At 37.2% G+C, this 20,807-nt stretch overlaps 1 protein-coding gene across 1 annotated transcript in view; it reads right to left on the bottom strand.

The window, feature by feature from the left end:
• Positions 1–20,807, bottom strand: part of LOC135087155 (otoferlin-like) — a 71,525-nt gene that overhangs the window by 4,183 nt on the left and 46,535 nt on the right. Inside the window, exons 7-18 of the mRNA XM_063981989.1 lie at positions 7,649–7,835; positions 7,069–7,255; positions 6,779–6,902; positions 6,424–6,698; positions 6,028–6,218; positions 5,562–5,759; positions 5,361–5,477; positions 5,128–5,280; positions 4,846–5,046; positions 3,356–4,744; positions 3,141–3,275; positions 3–445 (exon numbers count right to left, since the gene is read on the bottom strand). Of these exons, the coding sequence (XP_063838059.1) occupies positions 3–445; positions 3,141–3,275; positions 3,356–4,744; positions 4,846–5,046; positions 5,128–5,280; positions 5,361–5,477; positions 5,562–5,759; positions 6,028–6,218; positions 6,424–6,698; positions 6,779–6,902; positions 7,069–7,255; positions 7,649–7,835 (3,600 nt within the window). The remainder of the gene's footprint in view (positions 1–2; positions 446–3,140; positions 3,276–3,355; positions 4,745–4,845; positions 5,047–5,127; positions 5,281–5,360; positions 5,478–5,561; positions 5,760–6,027; positions 6,219–6,423; positions 6,699–6,778; positions 6,903–7,068; positions 7,256–7,648; positions 7,836–20,807) is intronic.

The raw sequence follows: 20,807 nt of genomic DNA, 5'->3' as shown, positions 1-20,807 counted from the left end.
ACTCTTCATATTTCATGGGCAATCCGCATGTTGCCCTGTGGCGACTGTAGAAACGATTCTCCAGATCAATTTTGGTTTCACCAATTAAGTCATCAGAGCCAAGCAAATCCCAATCTAAGACCTGGATGGTTAGCATGGAGTCCTGTGGGAACGTGGCTTCAATCTCGAAGCATTTTCCGAATACCGGGTTCAATTGTTTCGATACGTAGTTATCTTTATCAGTTATTTTCTTCGATCCTAAGTGCAACACTATGTAGGGATCGGCTTTACCGTTTAAGTCCATCGGGTGGAGATCAGTAGCCTTGACAATGTAAACCCTGACTAGAACATGTATGGGTTCATTATTTGGGACTCCCTGGAAGAACCCGAAATTCGGATCGAATCCCATTACCGTATGGTCGTCAATTCCACGTGGTAGAGGCCACTTGTACACTTTGAGGGCTCCCTAGAAGAATCATTATTCGATTTAAATATTTTTTAAGCCTACAACTAGGGGTTGCAAGTCCCGGTACTAAGGAGTGTTACTGAATTCCCGGTACCAGGTCTAAGCCAGTACCGGGAAAACCGGGAAATTCGGGAATTTCGGTACCCACGTGAATGGTTATTATTTATTAAAAGAAATTACCTAATTTGTACGTAATTTTAATAAAAATGTAAATAGGTTAACAAAAATATTAAACTTTTTCTGTTCAGTTCAATTGGTTTGTTACCTTAATAATATATCAGTCCAAACAGTTACACAAGACGACAAAACTAGTTATAAATGCCTATTAAAAATCATAACCGCCATATTCATAAAAAGCAACAATCGTTTAATCAACCTATTTTAGTTAAAATATGTTTTCTCACTTTCTATCAATGTCAAATACTGGCAGCGACAAGAGTTAGAGTAGGCGCACACCGTTGATTTTTAGTTGGCCGATAGTTGTGCCCGATTTTAATTTGTAATACACTCGCGAGCAAAAGTATGGAATCACTTACATGAAGTTGTTTCCACGCGATCTTGTGTACTAACGAATTTGTTAGTAACAAAAAAAGTGGCACCATTTCAAACATTAAACTTTTATCTTTAAATTGATACCAAATTCATTTAAATCACATCAGTATTTAAAAAGATATCCCGGCTGATGTGAAGAAGTAACGAAAAGGACATGTATCAACTGTTTAATACATCGCGAGTTGCGGCCTGTTTACCCCCTATAAAAGCACGCGTTTTCGGATTTTTGTTTTCACACGTTGATTCATACACATCTCCGCTTCTTTTGACAATTTACCTGGGATTTTACACCTTCAGAAGCAGCACAAATCGTTGCACTATTGCAAGAAGGGCTCAGTCAGCGGACTGTCGCACGTCAGCGCCACATAAGCCAGTCCTGGGTTTCGAAAGTTTTAAGACGCTTTCGGGAGACTGGTGGCTTTATCCCGAGACCAAGTTCTGAACAGCGCCGGTGCACATCGCAGAGAGAAGACCGTTTTTTCATGTCAACCTCTCTATGAAATCGTCATTTGACTGGAATCGACGTCCAGCAAAAGCTCAGAAATGTTCGTAGCATAGCTGTTAGCGAGTGGACAGTTCGTCTAAGCTATAAGCAATAGAATTTGACTCCAAAAAGGCCTGCGACAGGCTCTAAACTGACGGCAGGTCACCGATAAGCACGTTTTCAATTTGCTCGTACACATGTCGATGGGAAGTCGAGCAAGCTACCCCCATAAGCTACTGTTTCAGCGAAACAGCACTGCACAAATCACTCCCCAGGCTGCCTATAAACCCGACCTCTTCGACTGCTGCACTGCAACACAGTCTGCATTCATCGGAGAACAGAACTCGCCTCCATTACTCGCCTTCCCATCGATATGCGTACGAGCAAATTGAAAGCGTGCTTGACGGTGACCTGCCGTCAGTTTAGAGCCTGTGGCAGGCCTTTTTGGAGTCAAATTCTATTGCTTATATCTTAGACGAACTGTCCACTCGCTAACAGCTATCCTACGAACATTTCTGAGCTCTTGCTGGACGTCGATTCCAGTCAAATGACGATTTCATAGAGAGGTTGACATGAAAAAACGGTCTTCCCTCTGCGATGTGCACCGGCGCTGTTCAGAACTTGGTCTCGGGATAAAGCCACCAGTCTTCCGAAAGCGTCTTAAAACTTTCGAAACCCAGGACTGGCTTATGTGGCGCTGACGTGCGACAGTCCGCTGGCTGAGCCCTTCTTGCAATAGTGCAACGATTTGTGCTGCTTCTGAAGGTGTAAAATCCCAGGTAAAGTGTCAAAAGAAGCGGAGATGTGTATGAATCAACGTGTGAAAGCAAAAATCCGAAAACGCGTGCTTTTATAGGGGGTAAACAGGCCGCAACTCGCGACGTATTAAACAGTTGATACATGTCTTTTTCGTTACTTCTTCACATCAGCCAGGATATCTTTTTAAATACTGATGTGATTTAAATGAATTTGGTATCAATTTAATGTTTGAAATGGTGCCACTTTTTTTGTTACTAACAAATTCGTTAGTACACAAGATCGCGTGGAAACAACTTCATGTAAGTGATTCCATACTTTTGCTCGCGAGTGTAGTTGTGCCCTATTGTTGTTTGCCAAATCGAATCGGCGTAGTGTGCGCACTCCCATACATGCCCATACTGATCAACTGCCCGACTAAACTATCGGCCGACGAAAAATCAACGGTGTGCGCCTACTCTTAGGGACAAAACATAAATTAACTAAATTAGGTTTATAAAAAAACACGCTGTTGAAAGAAATAATAAGTAGTATCTAAGTACAATCAGATAAAACAATCAGTCTTAAAAGGAAGGATAATGAATTAGGAACATAATTATATTTTTTCATTTGTTGATACTGTGTACGTAAAAATATGATGGCATCTAGTCAAAAAATTGTTATTAAAAATAAATTATTGAAGTCCCGAAAGTACCGAAAGTCCCGGGAATTGCATCGTCAGTACCGGAACTAGATAAAGGATTAGATTATCGGGAATTCCCGGGAAAAATGAGTACCGGGATTTCCCGGGAGCAAACCCTACCTACAACCAGAAAACCATGAACATAAAACTGTTAATACCATTTTTTTAAACAATGAATGTAGATGAAGCAGAAAAGATGGAACGGAACATAAAGTAGATACCTTGAAGCTGCCGACGACACGACTGTCATCTTCTGCTTCATCCCCAGTCTTTTTCCCGCGGTAAAGATCGAAAGACTGGAGCCATTCTTTAAATTCGTCATATTCGGGTACAGCTTCCAATTCGTGAGGAATAATCTGAAACATTAACTTACATTATGAACTTATACAGATAAATAATAACATTTCATGAATCATTGGCCAAACAATATACCTACCTTAGTCAGTGCCGAGCTTGGGATAGCATTTTTCTTCAGCATGGTCGGGCTAATTTGCCGTGCTACACCGGGTCGTGGGGAAGTAGGGCGACGACGTCTAGCATCACGTTCTCCCCGTGGTGAATGCATTTCGTCACGTGGTGAACGAGTTTCGTCAACGTATGACATTTGAACTGGTTGATTGAATCCTTGGCGCTCCCTCTTGGCTTCTTTGCCCTGTTCAATCATGGACTCTACAGATGCAAAATACTTGGTCCACCAGTCCTTGCTGCTTTCATCGTCACCTAAAACCGAGTCAGTACTTGGTTTCCTCTTTTTAGCCTCTCGCTTACTAAACCTCTTTCTTATAGGCTGCTTCACACCCGATCCATAAGAAAGTGCAGAGCGCACTTCACGGACCAGTAATGGGCAATTTTCTTTTTCATTTTCAACCGTGATACCATCATCTGGGACAATGCAATTTGCCCGCAAATCAACGTTTTGTAACTGTATTAATGACTTCTTCCTGTCTTCGATTTCTCTATCACGTTTACTCATTGGAGTGTAAATGTATTTGTGTATTGAGTTAATGGTATGAGTGCCAACGAGCGTAATTCTGCCGAAACTACGGCAGTCTACGACTCTTATTGTCAACGGTGGTCGGTATAGGTCTTGATCAGGCAATTCCACATCAACAAATTTAATGGGGTTAGTGAAGTTAGGATTTCGTTTAGCATTTTGTATTACAGTGGAATAAATGATATGACCTGCGCATTCAATATCCACCCTGGGCCGGTCAACTCTGAGAAGGTGAATGCGTTTAAGATCACGGAGCCCCCAAAATAGAACTTCAATACGATATTTTGACAAAGTTGGACGTATGCCTCTTGGAACAGGTAGGATAGGTCCCTTATTGGCATCAATCGGTGGTTTTCCGTTCGGTTCTCTTGGAGTTGGAAGTTCGGGTAGTACTGATGATGTTTGTTTAGCTGGAATCTCGAGTATTTCAAATGCAGCCAGAAGTTCTCCTGCTCTGTCACCTCCGCGGCTGACCTCGTACCACTCTAGCGCAGGTGGGAATTGAGGTCTTTCGTATGTATCTTCAAAACCTTTCACATGCGGTTTAGCTAGCGTACGTCCGATAAATTCAGATTTTCCCACGTTATCTTGATCAAATATTTCAATGACTATTGTAGGTGGATCAGATTTTATTTGTTCCATTGTGCTGTACAGTAAAATATCGTCAAAAACTAAAAGTTCATCCCATGTCGGGCTTAGTGTTTCATCGATAACTTGCGTCGTTAAGGTCACATCATTGATTACCACTCTTGCGAATGGATCTGATAGTCCTGACGAATCCGAGCCAATCAGTGACCGGGCTTGATAGATGTATGCGCGCATTTGGAAGTTCTGGAAAAAAAGATGTTAGTTAGGTAATAGAGCAGCATACTCACACTCGTAGGCAAAGAAATTTAAAATATGAGATATAAATAATCTTAAAAGATTCTTACGTGTTTCTCGGCGTAAAATAATGCTGAAGGAGCACATGATCGTGGTTTATCAGCATTTTTCAACTCGGGACTGAGTTCGTAGCCTTTAGGCAGGCCATCTATGTAGTGTTTCTTATGTTGTATTGCGCCCAGCCACATGTATATCTGTATCTTTGCCGGTATTGCCCAGCCGCTTGGTGTTGATGACTTTTTCCCTGGCCACTATTGAATAATAATAGAATCATTAAAATCAGTACATGCACAGTGTTTTGTCGATTATAATAAATTGGTATTTGAAATTACCTTCATAAAGAGTGTCTGCATTTTCCCACAGTATTTGCCAGACTCCTCAGCTACATCTGAGAACATTATATCTCTCGCCGGAATCCTGTAATAGGCTAAACGTTTGCCGTTGCTTATCAACCAGATAAAAATATCTGGCATTGCGGGTTGTGTCTGAAAATGATGAATAAATAAATGATATTGCAGAGCTGATTGAAAAGTCAAATTAAGACTGAAATTAGGTAAGTACTTACATCTTCGCAAAGCTGTTTCAACTTGGTCAAGTAAGTTTGCGCGGTGCGTAAACGATCCTTTATGGAATGTTTGGTGACCAACGCTTTGAGTCCTCGCGACATCGTGCTTATTTGATCCTAAAATAATTAACTGGCCTTTAGTATTAGGATCTTTACAAATAAACCACTATAAATGTTACTCTAGCTTCGTCTGATACGTACCAGTTCATACAGGCACCACTTTTGCCTCTCGCGATCTAGCTTAGTATTTCCAAATGGTGGAGCGTCAGACATGTGACGCACGTAGTTAGCGCAAGCAGCACTAAGTAACTCCAGGACTGACTTCAGAACGATCACACAGTTGTTTTCTGAAGCGCAATCATTTTCGATCGCTGTCTGGACTTCGTTCAAACCTTCCTCCTGTAAGCATGTATGATGCATGAGCGAACACATTCTACACGACGTGATGACCTAAAAAGTACCTAAATTAATCGAAACACTATTACCACATTGATCATGAAGTTACATAAGTACTCCGTTAACACCCGTGGTGCGGATTATGACATTGCTTTTTGGCATTCCTTTATTTTCTGTGCTAAGTTACCTATTTTATTGTTTTTGATGATAGTGGCAATCCTTTCAGAGATTTCCCTGGTTTCTAGCTTACCTGAAGTCGAATCATACTCACATATTTCTCGATGATCCTAGCAATGAGGTTGGAGTTGTACATGCGCCGGCGGTGGTCTGGCCAGATGGTGCGGACGTGCATGCACTGCTTGTGGTCCCAATACGGCAGGTAGTAATAGTTCTTGTCGGTGGACGTCGCTTTGGCCGGTTGAGTCACGCTTTGCCAGTAGCCAGTATCTCCACCTAGTTCATCTATACACAGCACATAGCAGTAAGTAAATTAATTAACAGTACTAGAAAAATCTTACAAGCAAAGTTACTGTAAATTGTAGGTAATGAACATTACGAAACATTCTTACTCAGAAATGGTGTTTCTCTCTACGGTTTACTTTCACTACCTATCTCGTCGTAATAAGATCATGCTGCTCGATTCTACTGAATCTCTAATAGTACATACCAAGTTTATCTGGTCCAAGCTCTTGAGGCTTTTTCAGCGCGTCAACGTGTCCATCCAAAGTATTCCCGGTATTCCCGAGACTGATCTCAAACTGCAGAGGCTTGTCGACCAGTCGTTTGTCAATCATGTTAGCGTCAAAGACGCTGGCGAAGAGGAAGAATTCCTCGTTCTTTTCAAAGGCCAACTCATTCAGAGGAGGCACTGGCTCAATTTCCACTTCCGATGCTGGGCATTCAATTCCATCTAATATCTCAGTACGAATAGAAATAAGGACCCTGAAAACAGTACACAGATACAATTTATTTGTTCTTTTGTATTTTTGGCTGTATATTTTTTCTTATGTTAAGTATAATACCTAGCTCTGTAGGCTATGCCTTCGCCCATTCCAGTATTGAGGTCGGCATGCTGATCAATTAAACTGTAGTCGCGAGTGGACCCATAGAAGTATATGTAAGCGGGGCCAAACGTAGGAAGAAAGCCTGCAAAAAGATAAAAAGTGAAGATCCAGCTTATGACATAATTGTACCAAGTCTTGCCCCTGAAAAAAAGTACGTTAAAACATGGCAGAGGTACTACATTTTATAGTTTGGATACCTTTTCCGTCAGAAAATGTTCTGAAAATGGTAAGAAAAGATGATTCTGTACCTCTTTCTCCATCATTGGAGATAGTCTTGAGGTCAATAAAATGGGTTCCGATGACGTGAGGATGAAGAGGGTCATCGTCGTTCAGCTCGATTTTGATGCGCTGGCACAGCGGCGGGAACATATCGTTGAACACGATCTGCTCGTTCCACACCGGGTTGTAGCAGGCCTTCTTGACCGATGTCGAACCCTGGTGAGGAAAACGAGTTATTGGGCTCCAGAGCGAACTACTAGGAAAAACGTACTGGGATCCAGAGACATTTTTTTGGGGACCACATTATGTCTATCTTTCGACACTTTCACATAATTTCTGTTATTCTTGTTCTGTTCTGAACTATGACAATGTAATAATCTAAATGCACGTAGGTACGTGTAGGGTTAAATTAATAGGGATATGTAAAGGGGCTCTTTAAAAACCTACTTGCAATTAATGAGTTTTTTCATAAGCTGTTTTCCACTTAGCCTCTTCAACATACGTTCACGCATCTGTTTATATCTTTAATTTTATACCCTTTCTATAGGAAAAATCATAACTGCTGCCTTTTTATACTGTAAAACAACCAGTTAAACTGGTAGTACTTACTGTCATCCCAGCAAAGGAGACTCGCAGGTATGGGTCGACCAGGTCATGAGACTCCCCGGTGAAGGCCCTCTTCACGTTGGCTATGAGGGAGTAGTTCATCTTCGGTAGCCCATCACCTCTGTACACCTTCAATATGAAGCGCGCGCGCTGTCTCTCGAACGGCACCCCGTCAGGCAGGAGAAGGTTCCTAGAGGATATTTATTTATTTAAGTATTAGGTAGGTACACCAACAAAGTTACATACAGTACATACATTTTAACAGGGTTAACACATGATACATAAAATACACTCGACGTCAAATAAATCGCACCTCCCGCGACAAGCATTTTCAAACGTATGCATCCCCACTTCCCACCAATATTGGTACCATTTAAAAGCCTAGTTCTAACCTTCATTTCATTAAAGGAAAGGTTTTTACCCCAAAAATGTGTCTTTAGAAGGATCCAAAGTAACTTCTTCAAAAAATAGGTAGTTACGCTAGAGCCAACTTTTATGGCTATAACTCTGTTAAGTTGGGTTTAATTGCTATCCATCTGTTAAAGAGGACACGTGAAATCATTATTTGGTTTTATAATAATAAAAATTGGTCTAATTGATCCCATAGGTTCCCATTTGTCGGCCGTTTGGTGTAGTGGTTCGAAACGGACTACTATTCCAGAGGTAGCGGGTTCGATTCCCGCACAGTACAAACATTTGTGTGCATGAACATATTTGTTTGTATTGGACTGAGTGTTTTCTATGTATAATAAGTATGTATTTACAAAAAAAAAAAAAAACTATTTAAGTATGTTTATATCCGTTGTCTAGTACCCATAGTACAAGCTTTGCTTAGTTTGGGACTAGAAGCGCAGTGTAAAATGTCTAAGGATATTTATTATTATTTATTTATAGGTGGGCCCAATGTGAGGTATTTTTTCAAGTCACATTTATGGTATATGTTATTCATTTATTAAGAAATTAAATGTGTTTTCTTTAAGGATATTTATTGGGCTTTCAAATAACACCAATATTGATGGGGCACCATGATTGTGTCAGGAGAAAATCGTTAAAGTTTGCGTCGCGAAAGGTACGGTTTATTTGATGTTGAGTATATATGGCCTCAATTACAGGTATACATCGTAGGTATTTCTTTTTGCACGGTTAGGATACTTTAAATACAATAGAAAACACAAAAATCAATCGAATTGAATTAAGCACCGAACAGTAGGATTAAGTAATTGTTCATTGGTGCTTAAATCGTTCCGAATACAGGGTGTTTAAAAATATTTAATCAGATTATCTAAGCATCTTGACTACATAATTTGATTAGTATATTTTTCTTTATCAACCTTACTAAGTTTGGCTGCAAAAAAGTATCTTGAGGTCAAGCATAAAGATAAGCAGTGATGCAGGTTCCATTAGAAACGAACATAGTATGTAAGTACGTACCCGTAGAAGTGACGACTTTTCAAAATTTAGAAGACGTTTAGCCGTGCAATTTTCAATAATGTAATCCTATGGGTAGTGACTTAAAAACCACAAGGAAAACAAAGCCTAAGATCGTACTACATACTCGTATTATGTAGGTATAATAGTTTGTGCCTGTGTAATATTCTGTGGCAATAATATATTGCAAACGTGTAAGTACGCCAACCTAAAACAATTATTATTTATAGAGAGAGGTCAGAGGTCATGGTATTCCATTGGCCGATATTCATCGAAATGGAATGAATATTAATTCAGTGAAACGAGTAAAACCAAAATTAATAATTTTAAATATATGTTACGGTTAATGTGATAAATTGAAAATTATTAATAATAACCGGTTATTATGAATAATTACCGACAGTCGCGGTAAAAGTGATAAATAAATCACATTTAACAGTGATTATTAATTTAATAATTGAAGCTTTGTACTAACAAATTTCATAAAAGAGAACAACATCTTGTGTACGTGCTCGTGTACAGCCAAACTTTTGAACGTTTTGATATCATATATTAATATAATTTGGCATAATGAGTTTGGAGTGTTTCTTGCATAATATTACTTTTCCATGATGCCTATAACATAATGTTTTGATTTAAAGTGAAAAATAGGTTAAGGTGCGGCGGGGGTGGCCCTCGGGCCACCCCTAAGCCGCCTATTTAGTTTTATACACACATAAATGACCTCATATTAATCACATTTACCAAATCTTGCGGTAATTATTCATAATAACCGGCGATTATTCATAATTTTCACATTTATCACTTTGACCGTAACATATATACCTACATATACGAGTTCCGAATAATATTTATAACGAATAAAATTGCCTGGAATGGAATTAATTTTATTAAAAATTCCCGGTTTCTACTTTCGCAATTATTATCCGCTTCCGGTAAAATTATAATGGTTGGTCAATAAAATTACATTTTATTGCACCAGAAGAGTTCAATTTCTGTGATATGATAGGTAGGATTAATGTTAAAAAGAGAAAGAAAATAAAAGCACCATAAATGAATTTACACGAACGATTTTAAGTTATTAATGTTAAGTTTCGCTCATATTGTCCATTTAAACCTAAACTGTCTCAGAAGATCGTATCTTATTGCCTAAAATTATTAGGTGTTTTATAAGTGTATGGGGATAAAAGGCAACAGGTAACATAAAACCAACTAAGGGTGTACGTACATACACCATGTTTTTATTTACAGTGACCCCTCCATAAAAGATAAATGAATGAAAACATATCTTAAACCATAACTCCGAAATGGGTGGAGGATGAAATTATTTTCCGGGTTCACATCTCTCGGGAGTGGTCCTACTAGGGTCACCATCTTATGATTTGGGAGGTCCTGGCTAAAAGACGAATATATATTCAAAAAATGATCTTCTTTTGTTATTTATTTTCCTACAATGCAGAAGTCCATACAAATATTTAACGTAAAAGAGTTCTAGGATGGCCGAGAGTCTATGTCTAAGAAGTCATAATTATGTCCTGTCAGATCCAGACGCATGGTAACCCCTGACCTTACAGGCGTAAAAGCTTTACTTTATTACAGTAACTTCGGTTATTGCCACTTCTGAAATTTGAAAGATCCGTAAGTTATTTGACCTTGAAATTCAAAATTATTTCTGTAACAGCTGCTGAATAAAGCCGGGTGCAGACGGGTGTTAGATATATGTAATGCAATCCACCGTGTAATGTAACACGAATTCTACGCGTGGACGGCAGTACGATCATTACCTACATGTAAAGTGCTGCCCATAATATTTCCATAAAACCGGATCTAGACGAGTGCGTAGTGCGAGTCGCGTAATGTAATCCACCGTGTAATGTAATGTAAATAGTATGGGCAGTAATTTACATGTAATGCTCGTAGTGCCGTCCACACGTAGAATTCTTGTTACGAGTACATTACACGTAATTTTTTTGTCTATGTAATTGCCTGTATTTGTGTGATGTCCATTGTAATAAATGTATCTTTCTTTCTTTCTTCTTTCTTTCTAATTTTACATTACACATTACACCCGTCTGGACCCGGCCTTACATTACACGATACATTACATTACGCGTTATACTCGTCTGTACCCGGCCTCAGAAACAAACAGTGAAATGTTTTCGAAAATTATTTATGTTGAGTAGCCAAGTAGCCATCAAAGTGTTTACTTTATAAAGTTTATAAATCTGTATGATTCCTTTTGTGGTATTTCAATAACATAAGTATTAAGGTGGTCCTTATTCCTACGAAAAAAATTTTTTTTCTTATATTTTGCGGGGCACCACGTAATTTGAATATATACCATATGAAAGTCTTTCATTATTATTTTTTTAATTTTTAAAAGACATTTAGGGGTCGCTACCAAGGTTTGAATTTTAAGTAAAAACACAAAATCTGTATTTGTTTGATTCATTTATTTTTAGCCAAAGCCAAATAAAAATATTACAAAATTATTGTTGTTGCTATGAACTAAGATATTATGTACAATGTACATATTTGAATCAATTATTTTTAAGATATAAGAGTTGACTTGTTAGTATCTCGACGCGTCGGTACCATGGTCGGTACAGAAGAGGGGTTGAGGGGAGAAGGGGACAAGAAGCGATTGTCTATTCTATCTATGCGATGTTCATTTGCACGTAAAATGTGATATAAACACTTAAATAAAACATTTATGAAACCATGATTTAAGATCTTCAAAGCTTTTTGTAAATATTTTGACAGCTGGTAGCGACCTCTAAATCTTAACCAAAAAAAAAAAACAAAAAAAGCTGATTTCATATTTAAAGGTATATAATCGAATGAGAAAGTGCCCCGGGGAGAATTCAAAAGTCGAAAAATAAGGACCACCCTAATAAGTATGCAAGTAGATATTTTATATCTGTTACGGTTAATGTGATAAATTGAAAATTATGAATAATAACCGGTTATTATGAATAATTACCGACAGTCGCGGTAAAAGTGATAAATTAATAACATTTAACAGTGGTTATTTAATAATTCAACCTTAGTACTAACAAATATCATAAAAGAGAACAACATCTTGTGTACGTGCTCGTGTACAGCCAAAATTTTTGAACGTTTTGATATCATTATATTAATATAATTTGGCATAATGAGTTTGGAATGTTTCTTGCATAATATTACTTTTCCATGATGCCCATAACATAATGTTTTGATTTAAAGTGAAAAATAGGTTAAGGTGCGGCGGGGGTGGCCCTTGGGCCACCCCTAAGCCGCCTATTTAGTTTTATACACACATAAATGACCTCATATTAATCACATTTACCAGATCATGAGGTAATTATTCATAATAACCGGCGATTATTCATAATTTTCACATTTATCACATTGACCGTAACATATCTACGAACATAATAATATTTCAAAGCCAATGTAACGTAAACTAGGGCGCTATCTTTTTTGTAAGACTATGTTCCTACGCCACAAGCATTAGGCGCCTGGTTTCACACGCACACTCATTCGAATACAATATGAACCAGGCCTCCGTCACTCGCCTATGCCGGCCGAGATAATTACCTACAGCGCGCGACAACTCCAAGTTGCAAATCAGTCAGGGCCGCCACGCGCCTGGGTAGGTACACATGCGTACCTATACACGCTCGCGCTCGGTTGATCATCGTCGCAATCAAGGTTTATTGTTCCAACAGCACTTTAATTCGTCTTTATGATGGAAAATCGTAATATTTAAAAATAATAATTAACTGTAATTTAAAAATAATAATTCAAATAATGAAAAATAACTGCAATTTGAAATACTTAAGGCAAAAAGCTGTAGCAAAAACATTATTTTAGCTAATAAAACATTAACTTTACTTCACCGTGTCTATTTTCCGACACTACACCTTTTAAAACTGTTTGTCCAATTTCGAATAATCGCAACACTCAAGTTTATTAATAGGTACTTTGGAGATGGTACGAAATACAAACACCACTAGATTAACGTTTACCAATCGTAAAAACAATAAATGCTTCTTAAAATTAAGTTTTTATTTATTTTACTTTGTTTAAACAACCCTGACGCTTGAGCTGTGACGTAGATCAATTCTGATCACAAAAAAATTGCGTAGTAGTAGGGTGCGATTTCGAATGCACCAGGTTCGTTGGATATTTTGCATTATTATTATTACCGTTAACACCTTTGCTGCGGCAGTAACTTTCTAATACTTTCCATTCCTTCGGTACAAGGTCAGTAAACCTGGTATTAAAACTTACATTGTGGCGGCACAAGGCTTAAAGACCTTGTAATATTTAAGATATATTAATTTTATTTTTGGCTTCATGTTAATAGATATTGTGTTTTTTTTCTTTGAATATTAATAATAATGCATTTATTGACATACACCTGAAGGCGTTCGTGAATAACTTGTTTAGTATAAAAATTATAGCTATATTCAAAATACAAGGCTTATGCACCCTGTGCCGCACTGAAGTAGGGAAGTCTGGTGGGTATTCTAGGGATGTGAAATACAAATATCGATAGTTTAAATTAAGTTTAAATAAAAATTTAAAAAAGTAACAAGCAAAGATGTTTTAATAATTTAGTCTAAATATTTTACAAATAACACATACGTGCATAAATACTTAAATAAGCTATATTTAAAGAAAACATATCATTTAATAACATTTAGTTACAACTTCAAATGTTTGTCACGAAAAACATTATTTAAATTAGCAATAAATCGTGTAGCAAATTAAATTATAATCAATTTGCAGTTTTGATTTTGTTTGTTTCTCTTGACGCCATGTCGACATGTGCGTTTCTTACGAATGCGAGGCAACACTGGCTGCACGAAGCTAGCGTGGGGTGCGGTACCAGGTGCGCAGGGTACAAGGTGCTTCGACCTGGTTTCGCATTGTGAAGACACTTTATTACTTCCGTGCGGTACCAGGTCTAAAAACCTGGTAATAAGGTAGGTACATCATTGGATTCTATTTTAAGAATACATCATAGATATATATTCATCACTTTCCTACACCGGACCCAATTGAAGTTATGCCTTTCGCACGACAAGGAAGACTATGATTTTATTAGCCGCACGGTAAGCGAGACGTACACAAGGTCTATAGACCTGGTTTCGCACTCAACGTGTTAAAATGTCGGCATCTGATCCTACACAAAGGAGTGCAATTTCTGTTGCTACTATTATGTATTCTGTGATATGAACACCTAACAATTTCAAAGGTTTATGCCCATTGAGTCATTGATTACACCTAACTAGGTACTTAAATTGACACGGAAGACCAGGGTCGTGACATTATCTACCTACTGAGATGCTACGATACTATGCTGAGTGGATACCTTTTTAATATCATTGTGTACATTCATTTTTTTAAATCTGTCTATGTTAATTGTTAATAATGAATTATCATTTTTTCTATTTTCTTTCTTACATTAAGAACATGTTTCAGGAGATGTGATTCTGATGATATTTCACTTATGTTCTGGCAATCCCTAAAGTATGAAAGGTATGTGAAGCCTCAGGCCGACCTTTTTTAATACGCTTTCATTTTTCATTGTATTTTCAAGTAATTACCCTTTTTTGACAATCCTAAAATTCCATCTATAACCTTTTTGGTCAAATATTAAAAACGTACGCTTCATAACCGCCAATATAATCAAGATTATCATTAGATTGTACCGCAACGTACGCTTAGTCTGAGTTGCACCATCTTGCTTTAACTTTAACTTTAAATCTTACTTTAACTTTTTTAACAAACATCAAAATTCTGTCAAACTCCATACAAAAAGCATTATTGTTAATGTTACGGTTAAAATAAGGTGGTGCAACTCAGCCTTAGTAGATTAATTACAGCGGTTAAAATTCCCACTTTGGTGCCAAAATTTGCTCGCACGTATTATAGGGAATTGGCTACGGTCTATATTATTAATATTCAATTAAAAGGTGATTAACACTAGAAGTGCCGAAGATTACGACCCCCCTAAAAGCGCCGCTGGGTCAATTTTGTCCCAGCATGTATTTTGTAACATTTTTTAGTTTCAGGCATGAATATTATGGTTAAAACTATTTGTAGTATCCTTAAAAAAAGGTTTATCTATGAGGTTAAAACAATATGTACTTATTTCTTTAAAAATATAATGTATTCAATTTTAATTTGGAATTATTAAAATTTAGATATTTTTGGTTTCATCTAAAAATAGTCACATATTACGTGGTGGTATACTGTATTAAAATCATGAAATTACTACTTTAACTAGTCATTATTATTTTTAAAGAAAAAATAAATATCTTAAAAATAATAGTGCACATTTTGCACAAAGTTTTTTTTTATGGTTTTTTGTCTATCTGGTGTACTATGTGTTTAGGAATTTCTATAGGTATGGTTATTTTTCTGTTATCTGTATACAAACAATGAAGTTTTTGACCAATTACAATGAAAAGTATGTACGTTTAATCTTCAAAATTTTATAAGTCACACATTTTAAAAATGTATCAAGTCATACAATGTATGAACTGGCTTATGTCTAGATGCCATCTTCCTACTAATATTATAAATGTAAAAGTTAATAAATATTGATGAATTGAAGGATGGATGGACTGATGAATGGATAGGATGGATGAATAGGTGGATATATGCCTGGAACTTGAACTAAGTGAGTATGGATTCGTGGTTAGATCGATGGATGTTTTTTCACTCTTTTACGCAAAAAATACTAAGCCGATCTTAATAAAACTTTGCAATTTTATTGTTAATACTTCAGAATAACATAATATAGGCTATAATTTAGAATAATATTCAGTTATTTGGTCAAAAATCAACGATAAGTGTCAAGAAATTAGGTCTTTCTATGATAAACTTAATTTCTCACGGGTGAAGTCACAGGCAAAAACTAGTACAATATATTTACATTTCTGCATTGTCACGAGTCACCTAAACTCTCCTCACCTCTCCACTTTCGTATCTCCTTGAAACAAGGACTCTTCATCAAATTATTGTGGCAAATACCAGGGTGGGACAAAATGGACCCAGTGGCGCTTCTAGGTAAAACCGATTTTAAAAAAAATTTCTATTAATGTTATATTATCAAAAACATTAAAAAATGATAAAATTCAATAAATCAGAAAAAGTCAAAAAGTTTCATGGACTTTCGTTGAAAAATAAAAAAGTTAGAGCTGATCAAACTCGCTAGTGGGACAAAAATGGGACGGCGGCCTTTAGTTTCTTGCTTCAGGAGAATGTAATAATAGGAACACCATACTTGAAAGCTTTGCTTCACCACATAGCAAATATTAATTTTCTGTTAGGTAGAACTATGTAACTAAAATATTGCCACATTAATAAACAAACAAAGGTAAGGTCTTATAAATTAATATAATTAAGTTTTTTTACGAGACTGACGAAAAATACTCTTGACTAACTGCTAAAAGATATTTGTACGCGTAATACTACAAGCTTTAGACGGTATTTTTCAAAATGACCTAAAAGTTTGTTACGCCGGCAAAATAATGTTGATAAAATTGAATTTTACCCATCTGAAGAAAATTACACCAAATTCACAGATGTTCAAAACTTTATCCCACTCGTACTACTTAATATGGCGGAAAATCACGCCAGTGAGTTTTAGTCTGAAGTTTTCAATCCAAAAGTAAAAATCATGCGCAGCAAAAATCGTGTCGCGAATTTACATATTTTCATAACATTCAGGACTCGGCGGGCGTAGACTAAATAGATTTTGCACGTGCCTGCAATTGAGATTGATAAATTTATACAGGGTGTACCAAATCCCGTTTAATCTCACCATTTGGTTCCGTCTCGTGTATATTTAACATTTATACGCACACACATTTAGACTTACGGTGGTTGAAACTATTTCTTCGTTTAACGGTCAAGACTTCTAGATGCCAGCCTGCAGAAGGTTCGCAACCTGAAAATGCTCGTTAATAGGTTTCACATAATGAATAAACAAAGTGGACTTTGATGTGCCTTTAAAACTCATCTTTCGACATCTTGTGTCGCAGGTGCGGTCCAACTGGTTTGTATTACCATAATGAGGATCATTTCGATTATTAGCTGTGAATGCAGATTTATAGGGCTAAGAAATCCTTAATACACAGTCCAAAATTTTTTGTTCTACGACAAAAATTGACGAAGTTATGGCCAAATTACTAAAAAAGTTCACTGACCGCCCGGCGCGGGGACGATGACGTCACTATATCCGATCCGAACGCTGCCGGCGTACTGCGTGGATAGAAAATATTTTTTTCTAGCCAAACTATCAATTTTAGAGAAAAACTTGTAATAACATTTATTCATCAGAATAAAGTAAGCTATCGATGGGTAATTTAAAAAAAAAGAAATTGTGAAAAATAACGCAAAAGATCCATACGCTCATACGATTCAATGGAACGCAGAGACACGATTGGGGTCTCCGCGGTGGTATATTTGGCGATTTATTCAAATAAAGTGTTCATAAGTGTTGTTAGAGTCATATCTTCTTCCAAGTAAAATATAAAAATGTACCTATAAGTATTAATTTATTTACTTCTAACAATAAGGTATAGCTGAGGCAGATACACTCTGCCTAGGCTACAAGACATTGCTATGAAGATCTACCTATAAGTATTAATTTATTTACTTCTAACAATAAGGTATAGCTGAGGCAGATACACTCTGCCTAGGCTACAAGACATTGCTATGAAGATCATTTCGATGTACACGCAATACCTACCTGTTATTTAGTTTTTCTGAGTTAAACCTACGTACCTACCTATCTATTCGCCGTTCCCATGGGCGGGCCAGCTGCTGCAGGAAAGGACAGCTGCTCCCTCCTGGAAATCTATTCAATCTTAGCCTAGAAGCTGGGTATGACTCCCCCGCCCCCCTCCTCTCCCCAGGTCATAAGCATGGCATGACTTCCCCCTCGGCCAGAAGTTGGGTATGATTTACCCCCCCCCCCCCCCCAGGCCCGAAACTGGGTATGACTTGACCCCTCCCCCTCCCCCCAGGCCAGAAGCTGGGTAAGGGTTGCCCCTCCCCCCAGGCCATAAGCATAAGCTGGATATGACTCCCCCCCATGCCAGAAATTGGTTATGACTTGACCCCCCCCCCCCCCTCTTCCCTCCCCCAGGCCAGAAGCTGGGTAAGGCTAGCACCTTCCCCCAGTCCATAAGCATAAGCTAGGTATGACTCCCCCTCGGCCAGAAGCTGGGTATAATTTACCCCCCCCCCCCAGGCCAGAAACTGGGTATGACTTGCCTCTTCCCCCCTCTCACCAAGGCCAGAAGCTGGGTAAGGCTTGCCCCTCCCCCCAGGCTATAAGCTGGGTATGACTTATCCCCCCCCCTCCCCCCGGCCAGAAACTGGGTATTAGCATCATATTATGTATTTATTATGTTCAATACAAACAATCATTAAGTTACACTCACCCCAACCGCGTCTCCGCATTGCATCGAATCCTATGAAAATGTGGTTTTTGGACATAGCAATACTTATTTTTCACAATTTTTATTTTTTTAAATTACTGGTCGATAGGTTACTTTATTTTGATGAATAAATGTTATAATAAGTTTTTTTCTAAAACTGATAGTTTAGCTGGAAAAAAATATTTTCCATCCCAATAGTACGCCGGCTGCGCTCGATTCGGATATAGTGACGTCACGCGGCCCTGCGTACGTTGACTTTTAGCGGCAAAAACGGCCTATGTTTATTACTTAATATCTTCGTAAGTAATGGTCCGATTTGGATAATTCAAAAAGATATATCTTTCTTATGTCTTAAAGATTAACGTAGATACTAGTTTTATTGAATTTTCTACAACAGTACTGATCCTCATTATTTACCTTAGAAAGCCACGATGTCCTAACTTTAAAAACTTACAAAAACCTTAATTAATAATATTGTGGTAATAATGATCCATCTGTAGGGTACACGAAAAAATATATAATAATTGTTCTCTCTCTAAGTACCTCTAGTGAAATGTCGTATCTTATGAAAGTTTGTTGTCACCACAAGTCCTCGAAAGAAGTGGGTGGGTGTAATGTATTTGAAATTAAGTGTAAATATTTAATTGTTGATTATGGATAAGCATATCTAGGTAGATATGCACTACACAATTAGCCGAAATAGTCGTACCTAGAACCAAAAGAAAATATGATAATCCCTAAAGACCGACGAAAACATTTGTACGAATATAATATTTAGTTAATCCAAAAAAAATTAAACTCGATCTGCGGCAAAGATGTGCCGTGAACACAAGAAGCGATGATTCAAGATTCTACAAAAACTGAACTAAACCATGCACTTTCAATTCCCAGGGACTTGGAAAATCCAGAGGACAAAAAGATAAAATAGGTTTTCAAATCCTTAGGACAACAAGCAATCTGAGTACAATTAATGGACGAGACAACATTGAGACTTCTACTTATTGATTTACTGTTACACGTCTCATCTACCCAGAAAATAATCCAATAAATCATCACTGAACTCCTGAAAATAGCTAGCTTGACGACTCACCACTGATTTCCTATAATAAAAGCTAAAGGTCACTAACTGACTCACTTACTCATCACGAAATCTCAAAACTACAAGTGCTAGGAGTCTCAAATTTTGCATGGGGATTCCTTTTAGAACGTAGGTGCTCACTAAGAACGGATTTTACGAAACTCCACCCCTTACGGAGTAAAACAGGATCAACGCGTACGAAGTCGCAGCCGAATGATCCTGATAATTTAAACGTCAATTAGGTACTTGTAGTACCCTGAGCTATAACGGTTAATTGTCAATTGCTAACTTTCCTAATATTATTAGTGCTTTGTGTGTCTAATCGTTTCACGTTATTGCCAGTAGTTAGATTAATTACGATGCTTAGGTATATAGTACATCAATTAAGTTTATCTTTAGGGCTATCTTGCTTGGTATTGGATTAGAATCACAATAATTATAAAATTGTAGTGTAAGAAAGCTGTATAATATGGCTTTATCCAAGGCTACAGGAATAAGCGTGGCTTTTGAGGTAAGCGTAACGAAGTTTGTCATAGATTTGTGTCTACTTAGCTAATTTTCCTGGTTATGTTTAAGTTATCATTAAGAAAATATCTCCGCTAACCTCTCCTGCTGAGCTAAATAATTTTAAATTCTTTAGGTAAGAGGACTTTCTAAATAAATTAGTGAACAGGATTTAAATTTCACTTTCACTCTGTATCCACAAGATCATTCGGATAATTTCTGCCGGTATCGATCCAAAAGATAAGATAGCTGAAGGTAATTAATTGTATCTTATCTGATGTAACAACAAGCAACTTCCTATAATTAATAACAACTTTCGTAATAAATTAATGCTTAGAGATAATAGTCCAACATCTCAATAAAGATGTAGATAGATAACATTAATTTGTGTAATTTAAATAAAACATTTGATAATATAATAATTTGAGTTTGATGATGAATTTGAGCTTTATGGAGTGCTCTATGGATGTTCTAATAACACTTGTGACATGACTTCTTAGAATAAAATCATCTCCATACTGAATTTGAGTCAACTTTAGTCTGTACTGTTTCAATATGAATTCGCAAGAATATGGAGCTGATAGTCCATAATTTGTGATTTGTTTTGAAAGTTTGTGGACTCAGAAAAGGAGTCATAGCAAGTTATTAACAGCTAATGAATAAGAGGGAACGAATCCAATTGCATTTAATAATAATAGTAAATCAA

Source organism: Ostrinia nubilalis, chromosome Z (assembly GCF_963855985.1).
Source record: "Ostrinia nubilalis chromosome Z, ilOstNubi1.1, whole genome shotgun sequence".
In the NCBI taxonomy this organism is placed as follows: Eukaryota; Metazoa; Arthropoda; class Insecta; order Lepidoptera; family Crambidae; genus Ostrinia; species Ostrinia nubilalis.
The sequence above is the reverse complement of the archived record's forward strand: the minus strand, read 5'-3'. Positions and strand labels throughout refer to the sequence as shown.